The 16910-nt window shown below is 44.3% G+C and overlaps 1 protein-coding gene across 1 annotated transcript; it reads left to right on the top strand.

Moving 5' to 3' along the window:
* The first annotated feature begins 7871 nt into the window (after positions 1 to 7871).
* On the top strand, positions 7872 to 10489 carry myca (MYC proto-oncogene, bHLH transcription factor a). Its single transcript, XM_076760973.1, has 3 exons — positions 7872 to 8098; positions 8442 to 9126; positions 9469 to 10489. Exons 2-3 carry the CDS (start codon positions 8475 to 8477, stop codon positions 10104 to 10106), a joined length of 1290 nt encoding a protein of 429 aa, XP_076617088.1. The 5' UTR covers positions 7872 to 8098; positions 8442 to 8474; the 3' UTR covers positions 10107 to 10489.
* Positions 10490 to 16910: the final 6421 nt, after the last annotated feature.

Genomic DNA, 16910 nt, shown 5'->3' with positions numbered 1-16910 from the left:
ATTTTCCATGACTTGGAAAAGCGTGTTAACAAGTTTCCCAGATTATTAAAACCCACCTGCAACATTAATTATATTGTGTGGTTTGGAGATACTGGGCTTTTATGGGTTTCTCTTATCACAAAAATGTTCTGAGCACATTTGACTGGCAGACATTTAGAGGGCAGAAAATAAGCACACAGCAGTGATCAAAGGGAAACACGTCCATAAACAAAGCTTCAAATGTTACTTAACTCATCTCAGTGCAGAAGTAGAAACAGAGCAATACTGAAGTACTGTAAGGGACGGTGAGAAGGATTTCTATTTACTCTACCTGTTAATGAATGACAAATATAGGTTTTAAGTGATACAACGCTCCATCTAGTGGTCATTTTGGTGAATAACAGCTCTTAGTAACAACACCTGGGAACACCTGATGTAGATTTGATCGTCACACCTGGGTCATTTTCACTCTCTTGCGTACACACCAGAGTTGCTTCAGTCAGCCTGTGTGCTCTGTGCAGCTATCAGCTACTGAAGGACAAATGTATGTTCAAAAATGAACACGGGTTTGCGTTTCGTGTGGGCGGATCCTGAAGATGAAAGAACTCAGATTGCGATGGGAACAGGATCGAGGTGTTCTTCTCTTTGACCTTTGAACAGGAAATGTTGCCTGTAGACAGAGCGTCTGCCTCTGAGGCCCCTGGGTCTGCGTCCTGTCGGCCTGGAGGATAATCCATCTGTGTCTCAGCCTGGAAAACAACAGATAAACAAATCTGGCCACGTATTAGACTGAAGCATTACGCAGAGGGCCACATCTCTCCTGCATTAGCGACGTTCAGCAGAAAGCAACAGACCGAACGGGTGAAATCTCAACACAGATGTCAGGTTAAAAAAAGAACCGAAACACATATTGTAGGTTGTGTATAGAATATCACACATTTAAGACGCCGCCGCTGACGCACACCTCCTCCAAAGAGATGGTAACAGTTTGCTTTCACTGTCATCTCAGCCATTGATATTTAATGCAGCTCTAATGGCCTGAAGAACACAGTCTCAAACAGCATGCGCGACATTGCCATCTGTACGTTTACGCTGCCAGCATGGCTAAAACTGGCATCTGCCTGTCTGTATGAGGATGTGCAGCATGACAAACATGACTCACGCAGACGAGCTGCCTTTCAGTGAGTGGAAATCTCCACTCGTCTTCTCTGCTGTGGCAGGATTTTCCAACTTCTGCAAAATAAAAGTGCTAAAAACTGCAGTTCCTCGAATGAGGCTGGCTCCGAAAGTGAGTCAATCCCCTTAGACCTCCATATTAAAATGCTCATGCTAATTTCCCCATTTGTGACAACTGCATGGGTTTTTTTTTTTTTTTTTAAACTTTTTTTTAACTCACTACTTTACATTATATCAAGGCTTAAAGTTGTGCATGATTATGGGATTATTGAGTGACAGCTAGCTGCTGGGTTTCAGCCACCAGGCTTCATTCTGCCTCAGCTCCACCTGTTTGCCCTGAACCCCGTGGGTGAGGTGATGGAGCCCTCGTCCATGTTTTACACTGTCTGTGATCTTCATACACTTCAGCTCTGTGGAAACTGGATGCCGCAGGTGACCCGGCTGGAAATCAAGGGCGCTGATGCTGTCTCTACCGAAGCAGCTCATCACCCTCCAGGTGTTCATCTTCAGGTTCCTCACAGCCGGTTTATGTTGTTTTCAGATAAATGGAGCATCGCAGGTGCTGCTGCAGGACACATAATACGACTACAACGACTCAGCAGGACAGACCCTCTGAGAACGATGGCGCTCTTTAAACTGTCCTCTTCTTGCCCCATTTCATCGTGCTGATTTGCCTTTCTCCCTCCTCTCTCCTCTCCTTCAGCTTTTTGATGGAGGGTCATCATTACTACTTTTCGGATCTTTGTATTTGGCTTGCATTGTGCTGTTTTAGTTGGCTTTGATTGTTGTCTTTTCATTGTTCTCGTCCCGTTCGAACCCCGCCAGCGACCACTTTGTGGAAGCTAATGGGGATCCGGATAAAGAATAGAAAATATTGCGACTTCTGGCTCTGGAGCACAAATCAAAAACAAGACAGCTGACATGTCTCAGGCTGCAGGTGTGGTCTGTGTTTAGAGAAAGCGACTTGACACACAGGCTGACCCAGTTTTCATAGAGAAGAAAAGAAAATTCACGGAACAGCAGAGAGTTCTGCTTCATGTCAAGTGTACAGGACTGACCAGATGTGACTAGATTATGAGCCCACAGCTTTTAGAAGACAGACCAGCTCGATGGCAACAAGTGCTCAGATAGCCAGTTCCATCAGGTGCTGCCGGTTGCACAAGAGTTTGGTTTCTAAATCAAAGAAATGGTTACGCAATCATGAATCATGTTTAATTAAAGAAAATAACCCAGAACACTGAACTAATTGTCACTTTGGGAACATTACCAGGACTCATAAAAAGAATAACTCATTATAATTACCACTGACTGATGATTGTTTCTTGGCATTAAGAACCCATCAAGAGTAAGGTGTGTGTTTGTGCCCTGAGTAGTGCCTGCAGGCAGCCCCGACAATCACCTGGGACACCGCCTCCTCTGCATGTCGTTCAGGTAAAACATTGTCATATACAGTTAATATTCTACAGAAAAACAAGACAATTTAGCATCCATCATAGAAACAGTAAGGCGGTAAAGCTCTTTGCTCAAAAGATACAAATACTTCATTATCTATGTGTACTATGTACAGTATTTTATCAGAAAGTATGAGGTCTCTGTTCAGGAAACTGAACATGGTTTTAAGTGGTTGGTACATTAACAACAAACTTTTAAATAGCAATTTCTATTTTTCTTTTTGTTATATTACCATTGTTACAGGGAGCACAGTAAATTTATGTAAAGGTGGGGATGAAATTTAGGATTAAATCCATCATTTCTATAATAATGGTAGTTATTATATGTATTTGACTTCACTGTGTCCCCTCAAGCTTCTGAGAGCAAACCTACACCTTCAAAAATGCTGATCTCTGTCATTATCACGCGCTCAAAGCAATGAGCTTAAATCCACAGCAAGGACTTTTAAGTGGTTATGAAACTGTCTCAGTCTAACACTGATGCCTCCAATAAGGAAGTCAGACCATCAGCGAGAAGATTGGCTCGAGGACATGAAGATTTGTACAGTTAGTTATTCTTCCTGTCTGTCTGATTCCCCACAAAATTAGTCCAAACGAATTTTCAGCAGCCGCCCTGAAGAGCCCGTGTTTACATTCTCCCCAGGCAAAGTTTGGAAGTGTGTAGTATGTTCGCCAGTGGAGAGGAAGCAGGAGGAGATTCTTCTTCAGAGAATTTCATTTTTCACGTTGTATTTTGTGGTTTTGAGAGACAAAGAGAGACAGAGGAGAACTAGTGAAAGCAGGCTGGTGCAGGCTGAGAGGAGCGCCTGCAGACACAACTCAGGGTGAACAAGTACAAGGCAGCTGCTTTTCACACACACTGTCATTATATGAAGGAAGTGTGACATTTCTGTTATTGATCCAGCTGTTTTTAAACATGGAAAAGATGCTAACAATTTTGCAAAACGATGGTGGTGAGCTGAAAAAATCACGATCAGGGGATTATGTTATGAGAGTGACATGTCTGTGAATGGGATGAAGCACTACACTGACCGTCTGTGCACTTCTGTAGATGATACAGGTGAAATGTTTCCTGCTAAATAATTAAACCGAATGTCACTTTCTTTGGATCTTGTTTGAATATATAATGTTTCTCTGCTCCAGATACTCTTGACTTCATTCTGGGTGTGTAGGAGGTGAATATGAAACATCACCAGGGCACAAACGGAGCATTGCTGCAGCTGCACCGCGTGGATGTAGTAAAAGCAGTAGTAAAATGTAGTAAAAATCTGACTTTATATTTGACTTGGTGCTGGCTCACGAGAAGAGACAAAGTGCATTTTTAGAGCAAAATGAAACTGAGAGTGTGCTGTCACGAAGGTTAGGGCGCAGCTTAGGCTCCGTAGCTGTTAGACGTCAATAACTGCTTTTGTCACCGTCAATAATTAATGACACAATTAGCTCTTGAGTGGTCTGACAGATCAGCCATCAGCTCACTGTTGTCTTAGCTGGCCGACTCCGCTGAGCATGTATTGATTTTCCGCCTCGTACCGCAGCATCATGCTGAACTGCGTCCTCGCTGTGCGACACTGAACACACCCTCCGTGTATCTACATGCCGGTGTGTGGATGACTTCAGGCGAAGGTGTGTCAGACGCTGCATGGCACGATGCAAACGTCTGAGGGAAACCAGCAGCCTGTGAGTCAAAAGGAAGGACAACAGCTGGTGCACGACTCATCCAACAGTCACACATCTCGCTGTATGTTTAATGGGAAAGAGCTGGAGTGCAGATCAGTGCTGATATAAAGATCGGTTACATTTTTATATGCTGACAGCTGTTTGAGTGTGATTTTGATGCCATTTCCTCCCAACGCTCAATAGTTTCCTCTAGAGCGATTCTTTACTTAAGAAAAAGTACTAATACCTCACTGTGCAAATACTCTGCTACAAGTAAAAGTCCTGCGTTCAACAATGGTGAAAGTAAAACTGCATTTAGTCAAGAACTATACGTGTAAAACACTTGAGTATTTCTATTTTCTGCTAGTTTATACTTATACCTCACTACAATACAAACACAACTATTGTACTTTTTTTACTCCACTGCATTTATGTGATAACTTCAGTAACCAGTTACTTTGCAGATTCAGTTTTTCTGATGTTTTTGGATTAATATTACTGCTGCATTAATGTTGAGGTTGAGCTCGTTTGAACTACTTTTGGTTTGTTTAATCTACATCAGTGCATCATTTTCTATGAGATCATCACATGTTCGTAGTGTCGCTGTCCTGTGAGAACCACGTATCTCTAAAAAGTGTGAAAATAGCCTGTTTTCAGCTTTGTGACGATGCATTTTCAAGCTAATCCCAGAGGCGTTTAAATGCTTTATTCAGCTTAAGTAAAAGGAGATTTCTCTTCAGGGCATAAAGGAAAACTTCCTCCTTCAGTTTATAAGAAAAATTGAAATTCACAGTCACCAAGTTTGGAGATATGTGGTTTTCACTGAGTGGGATTTTTTGTAAAAGTAGCACACATGATGTGGACACTAGAGGGCGTCACTGTAAACATTCTGACAATCTAATTTTGTGAACTGAAATTTAAAACCTTCTGGGTCCTTTGTGGCACAAAACAAACAATTGAAAAGGAGATTGTGATGCACATTTTTCTTCTTCTGTGACATCTGAACAACTAATGGGTTAATTGAAAATACAACAGATTCACTGATAAAGAAAATCCGTTATTTGTGTTCCTTTGTGATGGTGCTGTGTGTCTTTGCTGGCATACAGCAGCCCACAGCGCTTTGATTATCATACACATCTTTCCCAGCCTGCTGTTATTTTACATAATTAAAACCGCAAAGACACCACAAATCTCTGCGGCGTTTCACTTCATCTCACACTTTATTTTTTATTTCTCTGTTTCCATCACTTTGTATCCTTTTACTCTGGTTTAAATCATATTTCTTATTCCGATTAATTCCTCATTTAACATCTTATGTCTCATATAAACACACTTTGAATTGCCTTTGAGTGTAAAACATAGTGACTAAATGAACTTGAATTTATAATGACTGCAGAATGATCCAGATTTGATGGATCATCTCTGCCCTCGATGGAAAAGACATAGTGCTTTTGCAAACTGAGCCTCTGCACTTCACTGCATGCAGACCTTTTCAATCAGAAGTGGTGGAACCAGTTTTACTGAGAGAGAAAAAAGAAAACAATCAAACCTCTCCCAAGTACCTTCAGTCTCCACTTATCAGAGGAAATGATGCCAGCCGGTCTCAAAGCTTCCCTCTGTGTCTCCAGACGCTCTGAAAGCAACACGAGAAACATCCGGAGCCGATAAACACAATGACCACAACACATGAGTGTGGTGGGTGTGATGGCTGCAGCACCCAGAGTGAAGGCAAGAGAGAGGCCGTCGTTTGGGTCTGGGTCTGCTTCTCCTCGTCCTCTGGACTTCCAGTGGTAGAAACACAAACTCGTGAAATGTATCCCTCTTCTCTCCTTTCCTTTCCTCTTCTCTCCTTTCCTTCCCTCTTCTCTCCTTTCCTTCCCTCTTCTCTCCTCTCTGCTCTCCTCCATTCACTCGCTCCACTATTGATTTCTTTTTTCCTCTGAAGCCTGAGGAGCCACGGATCCCACAGTGAGCTTATGGACGCTCATGTTCAGGACAAAATCTCATTGGACTAAAAATGCAGAAACATATTTAAGAAAAAAATCTTGTAACTTAACTGACTTTTTTTCTTTGAGTCAGTAAAATATATGACACTTAATTTTATTATGAGTTAATTCTGGTCCTGGTCTGTTTATTGTGATGGTAGTTTTCACCTTTTTCCTGAGAAAAACTGTTTTACTCATGTATTTTGTTTAAGTGAGAGGCCAAACTTTGCATATTATTGTCTTTGAAAACTTAGAAACGTGTTTATGAGTTCATCCTTTATTTAAATGAGCAGAGTGATTGAGATCCAGATCTCTTTTATGAGACACATTTGTGTAAGAAAAGGTATTCACAGAGTAAGTTCTCAAAAATAAATCCACACTCTTCATTCTGTTTTCTTGTTTATTGACTTATTTTGAACTTTAATCACAGTTAGTGTTTTAGTTATACAGGTTGTAAAATGTCTACATCTAAAATCTTTGATAAATTCACTTTGTCAGACTCGTAGTGGATCATATTTCACTGATAGATATCCTTCCTCACTGAATCCTAACTCCTAACTTAATCTGCGTTCAGTCCACAGGCTCTGCCTTCATGGATGCCTTGTGGAGTTCAAAGTTCACCTCCATCAGTGTGACCCTGCACCTGCAGGGCTGCTCCGCTCCTGCAGCGCTTTGACCAGCAGAGGGCGCTCCGAGCCCGCTCAATCTGCTCCTCCGCATCATGGCAGAGAAGGGCACCTCCGTCCGACTGCGGTACCCATCTGACTCCTTTAATTACTTCCTTCCTGTAGTTAATTGGTGCCAATCTGTCCAACCTCAAAACCCAGCTACATGACGTGGTCAGGAGCGCGCGCACTGCTCCCCACTGTGCGCACGTGAACTCATGCGTCCTCCCAAAAATAAAACTGCAGTTATTTAGCGCGTGTGCTTGTCGAATTCACCTGTTTCAGAGGTGTCGGTGCCTGCAGACAGATCGAGGTAAGCTTCTGCACCTGCGAGCTTTGCGCTGCGTTGTCCTGAAACTGCTGCACAAATCGTGCAACCCTGGCAACATGGGTCTGCTGTAGCACAACTGCACACAGTCGCTTACAATTGTGATCAAAAACGAAAAACAAAAACAAGCGTGTGTGGTTTGCACAAATGCAGGTAAATGACTTTAATCTCACTCATCGGTTATATACGATGAGACCAGAATCTGCAAAGAGACTGAGTTGATTTCATGAGACAGCTGGGATGCTCAGTGATATTTTAGGCGGGGTGGTAGTAAAATAACTCGTCCTAATTATCTCCTACTACTACTACTAACATTAGTATTTTTTGCATGTCTCCCGTCAATGGGAGCTCTACTCTACTATGACCCCTCCCACTTCTTCGCCGAAATAGACCCGGCGTAAAGAGGGAATATATCACTTGGTGACAAAACATACCAGCGAAAGCACATGTTTCGAGTTTAAATCAACCTAAATGGCGCGTAGAGCTTTTTTGGGGGACTAAAATGGGGAAATGAGTTTAGGTTTTGTGAGATTTTTAAGGCCGGCGAGGGTTTCGCGGGAAACTCAGCGGAAGGATACAGCGGCAGAGCGCTGCGGTCGTTTATATTGTGGCCGGCAGCGCACACAGCTGTGATTCTCACGCTGCTCGGGATCGACGGCACGTCGTCCGCAACGGGTCGCTCCTGCAGCCTCTCAGCTTCCCATGCATGCTTCACACAGCCTCACTGAAACCGACTGCAACGCCTCCGTGGAAGGATTTAATGTGTCTTTCGTGTTGGAATAACTTTCCTGCCCTTTTTTGCGTCTTTCGGGTCGATTTCGCCCCGTCTTCTTCCGCCGGCGGTTTAAAATCTATAAGGTAAGGGAGGGAGTGGGTTTCTGGAGGTTGCACGTCACCTTCCCACAGCAGTTTAGGCAGTAAAGGTATTAGTTTATCGTCAGTCGCGGGGTAGTGAAGATGGGGTTTCCCCTCTTGCTCTTCATTTACTATCAGTTTCCCAGTTGAGCACCTGCTGCTGCAGCCTTGCATGCATGCAACGCGTGCACACAGGGCTGATGTTTTGGAGCGACCATGTGATGTTGCTTACACTTAAGTTAGTGCTGCATAGCAAGATCACAACCAAGCCGCCGCTGTCTGCTTTGCACCTGCGGACGTTTTAAAATAAACATCTAATCAGAGCTTTTTTTCCCCTTTCAACCAGCTTCATAATAAGGAGAACGACAACAGAGACAACATGCCGCTGACTTCAAGTTTGGCGAGTAAAAACTATGACTATGACTACGACTCTCTGCAACCGTATTTCTACTATGACAACGAGGAGGAGGACTTCTACCCTCAGCAGCTTCAGCCTCCGGCACCGAGCGAGGACATCTGGAAGAAATTTGAACTGCTGCCGACCCCTCCCCTCTCCCCGAGCCGCCGGCCGTCCCTGTCAAGCCTCTTCCCCTCCACGGCGGATCAGCTGGAGATGGTCACCGAGTTCCTGGGCGACGACGTGGTCAACCAGAGCATCATCTGCGACGCCGACTACTCTCAGACCTTCCTCAAGTCCATCATCATCCAGGACTGCATGTGGAGCGGCTTCTCCGCCGCGGCCAAGCTGGAGAAGGTGGTCTCCGAGCGGCTCGCCTCCCTGCACGCTGCGAGGAAGGAGTCGGCGGCCGGCGAGTGCGCGGAGCCCGCCGGCGCAGCGACGTGGAGGCTGAACAGCAGCTACCTGCAAGACCTGAACACGTCCGCGTCGGAATGCATTGACCCATCTGTGGTTTTCCCCTACCCGATAGCAGAGACGCCCAAGCAGAGCGCAGGGTCGCCGCCTAGTAAGGATTTGGGGCTGGATACTCCACCGAACAGCGGCAGCAGCAGCAGCAGTTGTAGTGACTCAGGTAAGCATCGTGCAGTCACACCCCTCTGTGCAATTAGGAATTTCCCTTTGCTGAGTGCGCCAGGATTGTCTGTGCTACTCTGAATAAAAGCAGGTCAACTCTCGCTTTAATTCCTGTGATTTGCAGTCAGATTTGCAGGCAGGAGGTAGGGACGAGCTGTCTGTTCCACCCATGTCATGCTGTAGACCGCTGTGAGATTAGCTGCAGGGTATGGCTGCAGTGTTAAGCAATCAACTGATGTGGAAGGAGAGATTGTGCCCCCCTCCCTCCCCAGCAGCACGAGTGTATTACAACCTCGCTTCTGAAGCAGTGTGTGTGATTGTTTTGCCTTTTGTGTTGCAGAAGATGAAGATGATGACGAGGAGGAAGAGGAGGAGGAGGAGGAGGAGGAGGACCAGGAGGAAGAGGAGATCGATGTGGTCACGGTGGAGAAGAGGCAGGCTGTGAAACGGTGCGACCCCAGCCCGTCCGAGACCAGGCATCCCAGCCCACTCGTGCTGAAGAGGTGCCACGTCTCCACCCACCAGCATAATTACGCCGCCCATCCATCCATGAGGCATGAGCAGCCGGCTGTCAAGAGGCTGAAGCTGGAGAGCAGCAGCAGCAGCAGCGGCGGCAGCGGCGGTGGTGGAAGTAGCGGCGGCCACAGCAGGGTCCTCAAACAGATCAGCAGCAACCGCAAGTGTTCAAGCCCCCGGACGTCTGACACGGAGGACTATGACAAGAGAAGGACTCATAACGTACTGGAGCGCCAGCGGAGGAACGAGCTCAAGTTGAGCTTCTTCGCCCTGCGGGACGAGATCCCCGAGGTGGCCAACAACGAGAAGGCGGCCAAAGTAGTGATCCTGAAGAAGGCCACAGAGTGCATCTACAGCATGCAGTCGGACGAACAGAGACTCCTCTCACTCAAAGAACAGCTGAGCAGGAAAAGTGAACTTTTAAAGCAGAGACTCGCACAGCTGCAGGGCTCTCGTGCTTAAAGTTTGAATCATAGACTTTTCGGCCTTTTGTTTTTTTATGCAAGTTCAAGACTTACGGTGTACAGTTGTTGCATGCAAATGCAAAATGGATTAAGTTGTTTGGAATCTTGTTTGATTTCAATGTTGAAACTGCCTCAACTGAAGTTATGGGTGGATTAAATATTTAAAAGTTTATTTTTATTAATAAAATATTAAAAAATGGTGCTACCCTGTTGAGGGCCCAAACTAAAATATAAATTTTTATGTTTTGTATATAATTAATATTTCCTAAGAAAATGTATTTTTGGATTTCAATTGTCTGGATGTTCAGACCCAGTGTTTGGTTTTTTTCATTATGTTCCTAGATTGTTTTTGAAATATAAAAAAAAATGTTTCTTCTTGAATTTGTGTCCTTGTTCTTGCAAAAAACACTTCACACGTAACATCACAGTTCCTTTTTATGAGTGGACGTACAGTCATATGTGCGTGTCGCAGCAGGAGGAGGCGAGCCACAGAAATGATGGCGTGAAGTGACTGACGTGGACTGAGGTGGTCATGTTCAGGTGTGATGATGCTCAGACAAAGGCACTCTTCCTTGGGCCACTTTGGGTAAAAGATGAAGTACTTCAATGGTTAAAAGTACAAATATTTTCTCTTGAATATGGTGTTTTTGATGCTGCTCTGGTGTGGGGTCATAAACGAGACAAGGTAAGCTCAGACCAGGGTTTCTTATCTAAATAGAGGCACTTCAACTCAAAGTGGGAGCTTGTTAATGAAGATATCCCAATATTACTGATGCTCAAGTGAAGAAATCTCATTAAAAATGTCGTCATCACTCCTGAACCTGTTTTGTGGATGAAAGAGGGAATTCAGCTATGAGCCGGTTTACCTTTAATATGCAGCAGAAACACTACAAGCATCAGTTCATGCACACAAACTCAGATTTCCTACATGATTTTCTTCCTGAATGTTGCTGCTTCAAATTCTTTGCATGATTGAAAATACAAAATCAGTGATGCCCATAATCATTTCACATCACAGATAAGACTGTATAGACACAAAGCTGCAAACATGAATCTGAGCTGATAATTTGCCTGTAGAGACTATTTACACCGTGTAAATGTGTTTTTTCCCCCAAGAAACGTATCATTTCTATTATAGAGGAAGATATCACACAAATATTAAGGTTCAAGTTTAAATCTCGTGAGAATAATAATATAAATTAATAAATAATAGCAAATAAAAACACCATAAATAACCTCCCACTTCAGTACCACATATAATTAAGTCTCTACATTCTATATCATGTGGTATTTAGTTGTTAAATAACATGTTTTATTATTATTATTGATGTCGCACCGGTTTCTCCACCGGCTTCCCAGTCTCGCCGTGACGTCACGCGCCGTATCCCGAGCGCTCCCCTGAGCGCGTGGTCCCGGTCGCGAGCACATGGAAGTGAGGACGAGATTTGTGCCTGAGAGACGCGCGACTGATCACCAACAAAAAGGAATATAAAAGCCACAAAGCAGCGAGAAAAGAGGCCGAACAGCGCGGTAAGAGCTCCTCATACTGTCCTCGATCGATTGCATTCATCAGAATTTGACTAATTCCTCAATGACACTGATTAACAGGCCTGATGGTCTCATGAGGGAAAATCTCTCTGTCTTTAAACCTGTGTGGTGAAAACTTCACTGAAAGGAGTGATAGTGAGCGTGGAATGGCAGCGACTTTGCAGAGGTTTAATCTGAGGTGGATATAAAACCTCTCGCGATACAACCTGTCTGAAACTATTGTTCTCAGTTCAAGTGTTATTTTCGTCTGGCTTCTCTATTGTCTGTCCAACTCCTGCTCACACTGCAGAGTTCAGAGCTGGAGATGTCTGAGCCGCATGTTCTGCTAGTCTGCTGTTATTTCAGCTGATTCCACTGATGAGATGCTCACTTTATGCTCTGTGCTGTCTGCTGTCCATGCTTTTATTCTCCATGGACCTCAAAGTCTGCTGCTGCTGCTGCTGCTGCTTCGAGCATTGTTTTATCTCTGCTGTCAGTGTGATAGTGCAGTGGTTTGGATCATAACAAAACATGATAAAAGGTGATAGCATCAGGTACCGCACACACATTTTTATGCACAGTGTGGAGCTTGTTTGCGTGCAAGAAAAGAAGATTGCAGTGTATTTTTGAGTGCATATAAAAGCTGTGACGCAGGGATTTTGGGGGCAGCAGGTCTGAGACGTGAGGTACGCTGAGACATGGGAGGACCACGAACGATGGGATTAGTGTGGATTCATTGTGTTGGACTCTGGGTGGGCAGGACGGTGAGCTGTGAGCAGGGAAAGTGTGCTGTAACTGGCTGACCTGCTCCGGTTTTGTCCAGGATGAGGTGCTCTGATTTGACTTTGTTCAAAAGAAATGCAGGATTAATACCCAGTAAGTATGATTTGATCATTCGCAAGTCAAAAGACATCTACAGAGACGTATTCTATGTGAAAACTGAGCCGCATTTGGGTGAAAGTCTTTGTTTTGCATCTGTTTTTAAAACCACATATCTGTATTATCATTAGCATCGATTGTCTATTACCACAGTTTCCCAACACTGTCAACACCTCCTATGAGCATTTCACATAAAGTAACTGAATGAAGTTCAGCTTTTCAAGTCCAAACTGGCTCAGCGTCCGGAGAACGACTGTTCTGCCGTACCTGGTGTAGATATAAGTCGGGCTGAGACTCAAATGTGTTTGAGATGCATTCAAGTCACAAAGCCAGAAGATCATTGAGCAACACTTTCCTGAATCCTCAAACTTAAACCTCAAAACACAAATTCACCTGCTGCAGGATCCTAAGTTGCAGCTCACTGGTGGTTGTTCATTGTGCTTTGACTCATCAGCATGGAGTCACAGAGCAAAGCGCCTGACGGATGGACCGACGACGATGTGCAAAAATGACCTGTGAAAACATCACTTTCAGTTTCTTCAGAAGTAGTTCCTGGGACTAAAACTTGCGGGCACTTTGAGTGGAAACACAGTTGACTGTTTTCACGGTGCAGTGACGTATCTTATATTTAAGCATTAATTGTCAGCAGTTGACAGCAGCAGAGATGGTTTACACTTGTTGGACTCCATATTGATGCATGCAGTGGAGTCACGTCCAAACATATTTGCTATTCCTCGAGTCGGAAAGGGAATTTATCAGCTTTGCATCAGCTCTCCGCTTGTCTGGCACTTTTTGTAACCCTCACTGGAGTTGTTTTGTAGTAAATGTTGTGTATGTTAGAGTGTATCTCAGAGATCTGTGTGTTTTCAACACAAACTTGCACCGAGCCAAACTTCGCTGCCTCGCCACAGCGACTGCACACATGCTTTTCAGATACTTTAGAGGCCCAGGAGTACATTGGAGATCTGCTGTTACATAATCTGTGTTTTTCAGAGCTGGAAGCTGGAATAGATTAAAGCAGTTCATACTCCTGAAGTCAGGACTGTAGCTGCTCGCCAGCGAGACTTTTCTCTCTGGCTGTGTCTCATTTTACAGCATCATTATTATCAAATGACATCACTTTCCTCTCTGGGAGCGCGCTGCCTCATTTGCATGCTCTGTTTCTGTCTCCGAGCTGTCAGCGTGTTTTTATTGGCGGTGACGACTTGTGTTTGGCTGCTAGCGTCTCGCCTCGCATAGTGTTTTTAGTGTGAGACGTTTTACCATGTGAGAGTGTTTAGGAATATGTCGCTGAGGAATGTGACAACGTGTGCTCTTGGACGCGACTCCACCACATACTTAACATCAGGCTGGAAGTTGATTAGCTGACTCGTTTCTGTGGGGAAGGAAATGATGATCCTGCAGCTATTGTGCACATTTTTCCATGAAAACCTTTTCTTGAACACATGTAGAGTCGGCGCGTAGCTTCAAACTTCTGGGTGGTTGCTTCCCATGGCAAGCTGACTAACATTTGACACCCTGCGTTGCTAAGAACTGCACTGTCGAGTTTCATGGTGCCCTGTCGACCCCAGTGCGTCATAGTGTTCAGAATGCTGATACAAGCACACATAGAACTGGTTATGACCCGTTAGTGATTCATGATATCTGTCTCTTTTACAACTTAAAACGCTCGGCGAGGATCCATCATGGTGCTACGTTTGGTTTCCCCTGGGAAATTAGAAGCTAGCAAGCTAGGCTAGCTAGCTTCCACTCAGAAATGGAACATACTTAGCCTAGCTTGCTAACATTAGCGCAGGTAAAGATTCCATTTTCGTTCTTATTTCAACACCTGCTGTGTCATTAGCGGTTTTGGTGGACAGCCAGACGGTCATTGATAAAGCAACGTCATATCCATGCGACAACAACAATAACAACAATGAAGTCTGGACTTCACTCTTGGTTTGTCCGTGTTCCAGCTTTTTAAGGCTATCGTTATGAGCGGTGTTTACATGGGTAACTTAAAAACTACGATGAGTCCCACTTCTTACAGTGTGGACACAGTAAAAGGGGAGGCGGGAGGCTAAGCAGATAAACTGCCGATACATCCAATGACGTGATATAAACTATTTTTAGTGTTTGCCAACACTCATAATGCATAAAGTACCGATATCCTCAGTTGGAGTCAAAAATTCTCAAACACCAGAGAAAACTAATGTAGGGGGCGGCCATCGCTGCAGAAAAATTAATTACATTTATTCTTTTTGTGATTACAGTTTTGAGTACACAAGTCAAAACAAACAGCAAGGACGTGTATGCTGAAAGGGTCTCATTCCTTATCAGCACCCTTCCTGGTTTTGTTAGAATCCAGCTAAAGCTACAGATCATCATCATCATCATTTTCCACAGAGGTGGTGTGTAGTCGTCATCTTTTTCATAACTTCACTGATGCTCGCAAATAATGCGCTGGAGATCATGACTCAAACATTCATTTCTGGACTGTAAATAAGTAAGTAGGCCTTTGCAGCGTATGGAGCCTCAGACCATTTGGAGCAGTGCCGTGGAGCGCTCTCAGCCATGTCTGGCTCTTATGTAACGGGATTGGTCCCTCTGCTGAGTGATGTCATTGCCTAACCTCATATGTTTTAAAGTATACAATTTGATAAAGAAGGGAAAGAAACCAAGACTTGAGAAATGTGTGCATTCCAAACTCCTATTTAAAAACTCTCACTTAAAGCTTTTATGGCTTGATGTTTTCTGTAGCGGTGCAGCGTTTACGTCCGACCGCCATAACCTCATAGCAAGTCTTTCTGACCACCCTTTTTTGTCACATACCAACTTTTCAAGTGCCTCGGCCGGTCTGCATTCAGATGGAGGACCGGTGACAAAAAGCTGCTGAACGCTGTCGCTGGTCAGCCCTTTTTTCCGTTTGCATGCAGGGGACATCAGTGCAGAGAGGGGGGAGCATTGTCATGTGCCATATTGTAACGGCGCTCCTCATCAAAGCAGGACGTTGCGGCCGGATTAGGGGCTAATTCTCCCGCAGGCGTTTCCTCACAGCGTGGTGCGTGCAGACCTCCACCCAGGAGGCCAAGAAGAGGGCAGGTTTTTGAAGCCAAGTCTTGGTGGAGGAGAGGAATGTTTCTGCACGCTGGGTCTTCAGACTGCAGACACAGTTATACGTTGAAGGAAGCTCAGATGTTGACGTAATTATCTTTGGTATTTAGCTGACTTTGTTCCAGTGATGCCTGTTTTTCATTTAGGTCACATGACAGAGTGGGATTTATGTATATAAAGCAAATAATCTGTGGCATGTGTGAAATTGTGTATTCCTGTTAGATACGTGCGTAACGTTCATCTTGGTACTCAACTGTTGGGCATAGTTGAAGTGTTTGGCGGATCGACCCCCATTTGACATAATATGTGCCCAATATTTACCGATTCCACCTTCTTAAATGTGAAGATTTCCTTCTTTTCTCTCTGTTTTGGTCATTGTTTGAAGAAACCTTTTGGTTTTAGGCTGTTGCTCAGACAGAACGAGCATCTGGAAACATCTTGATTTGAATATTTCACCATTCTCTGACATTTTCTACACTAAACCATCAATAAATAACAAGGACAATCATTAGTTGTAGCCCAACGCACTGCGCCTGAAGGACAAACCTTGACGCCTGTGTTAATTCATTCCTTAAGATGGCCTGGCTTGGAGTCGTAAGTTTGATTGATGGCACAGGCTACAGACAGGTGTACTTGCATACCAAAAGCACCATGAACTCCTGCATTTGCATTCTGGGACTAAACATGAGAGGCCACGTCTGTTTCTTATGTTTACAAGTCGTGTTAAAGAGGAGCCGTGTTGAGTTTAAGGAGACAGATGAGTAGAGGGGTGCACGTGTTAAAGAGAAAAACCGTCCGAGGACTCACCAATCTGTTTCTGTGCACATTAACGTCCCCCCCCAGGACAGGAATTACAGACCCAGAGTTTCAATCAGTCACACTGATGTCCAGCCTTGAGTTGCTCCACAAGCGAAGGAAATTGATGTCATCTGACCTTCTGTCTGCATCCGTACAGAACTTAATGTTCCTGTAGCTTTAAACCTGAATATACGACTGGAAAACGATCCTGACTTGATAACGTCATGGTCGCTTTTTGTATTCTAAATACTCAGGTTGTGTCTGTGAAGATGAGTGCAGAAAATTGAGTTGAGGGGCTGCTGCTAAAACAGAGTGAGCATTTGCTAATCCTTTTTGACATGTGCTCGGTTTAAAACAGCACAAAGACAATATATTTAATGCTTGACCTCATCAGCTTCAATGATTATTCTAAATATCTGTTTATTCTGAATTTGATGCAGCAACACGTTTCAACGACGTTGTGACAGGAGCGACTAAAGACTGGGAAAAATGTGGAACGCTCCAA

Source organism: Chaetodon auriga, chromosome 21 (genome assembly GCF_051107435.1).
Source record: "Chaetodon auriga isolate fChaAug3 chromosome 21, fChaAug3.hap1, whole genome shotgun sequence".
Lineage (NCBI taxonomy): Eukaryota > Metazoa > Chordata > Actinopteri > Chaetodontiformes > Chaetodontidae > Chaetodon > Chaetodon auriga.
This window is presented reverse-complemented; position numbering and strand designations above follow the sequence as displayed.

Bases quoted from the DNA above. Each gene is read 5' to 3' on its own strand.
- myca (XM_076760973.1), top strand. From the start codon at position 8,475: ATGCCGCTGACTTCAAGTTTGGCGAGTAAAAACTATGACTATGACTAC. The intron at 9,127-9,468 runs GTAAGCATCGTG...TTTGTGTTGCAG, and splicing joins CAGCAGTTGTAGTGACTCAG to AAGATGAAGATGATGACGAG.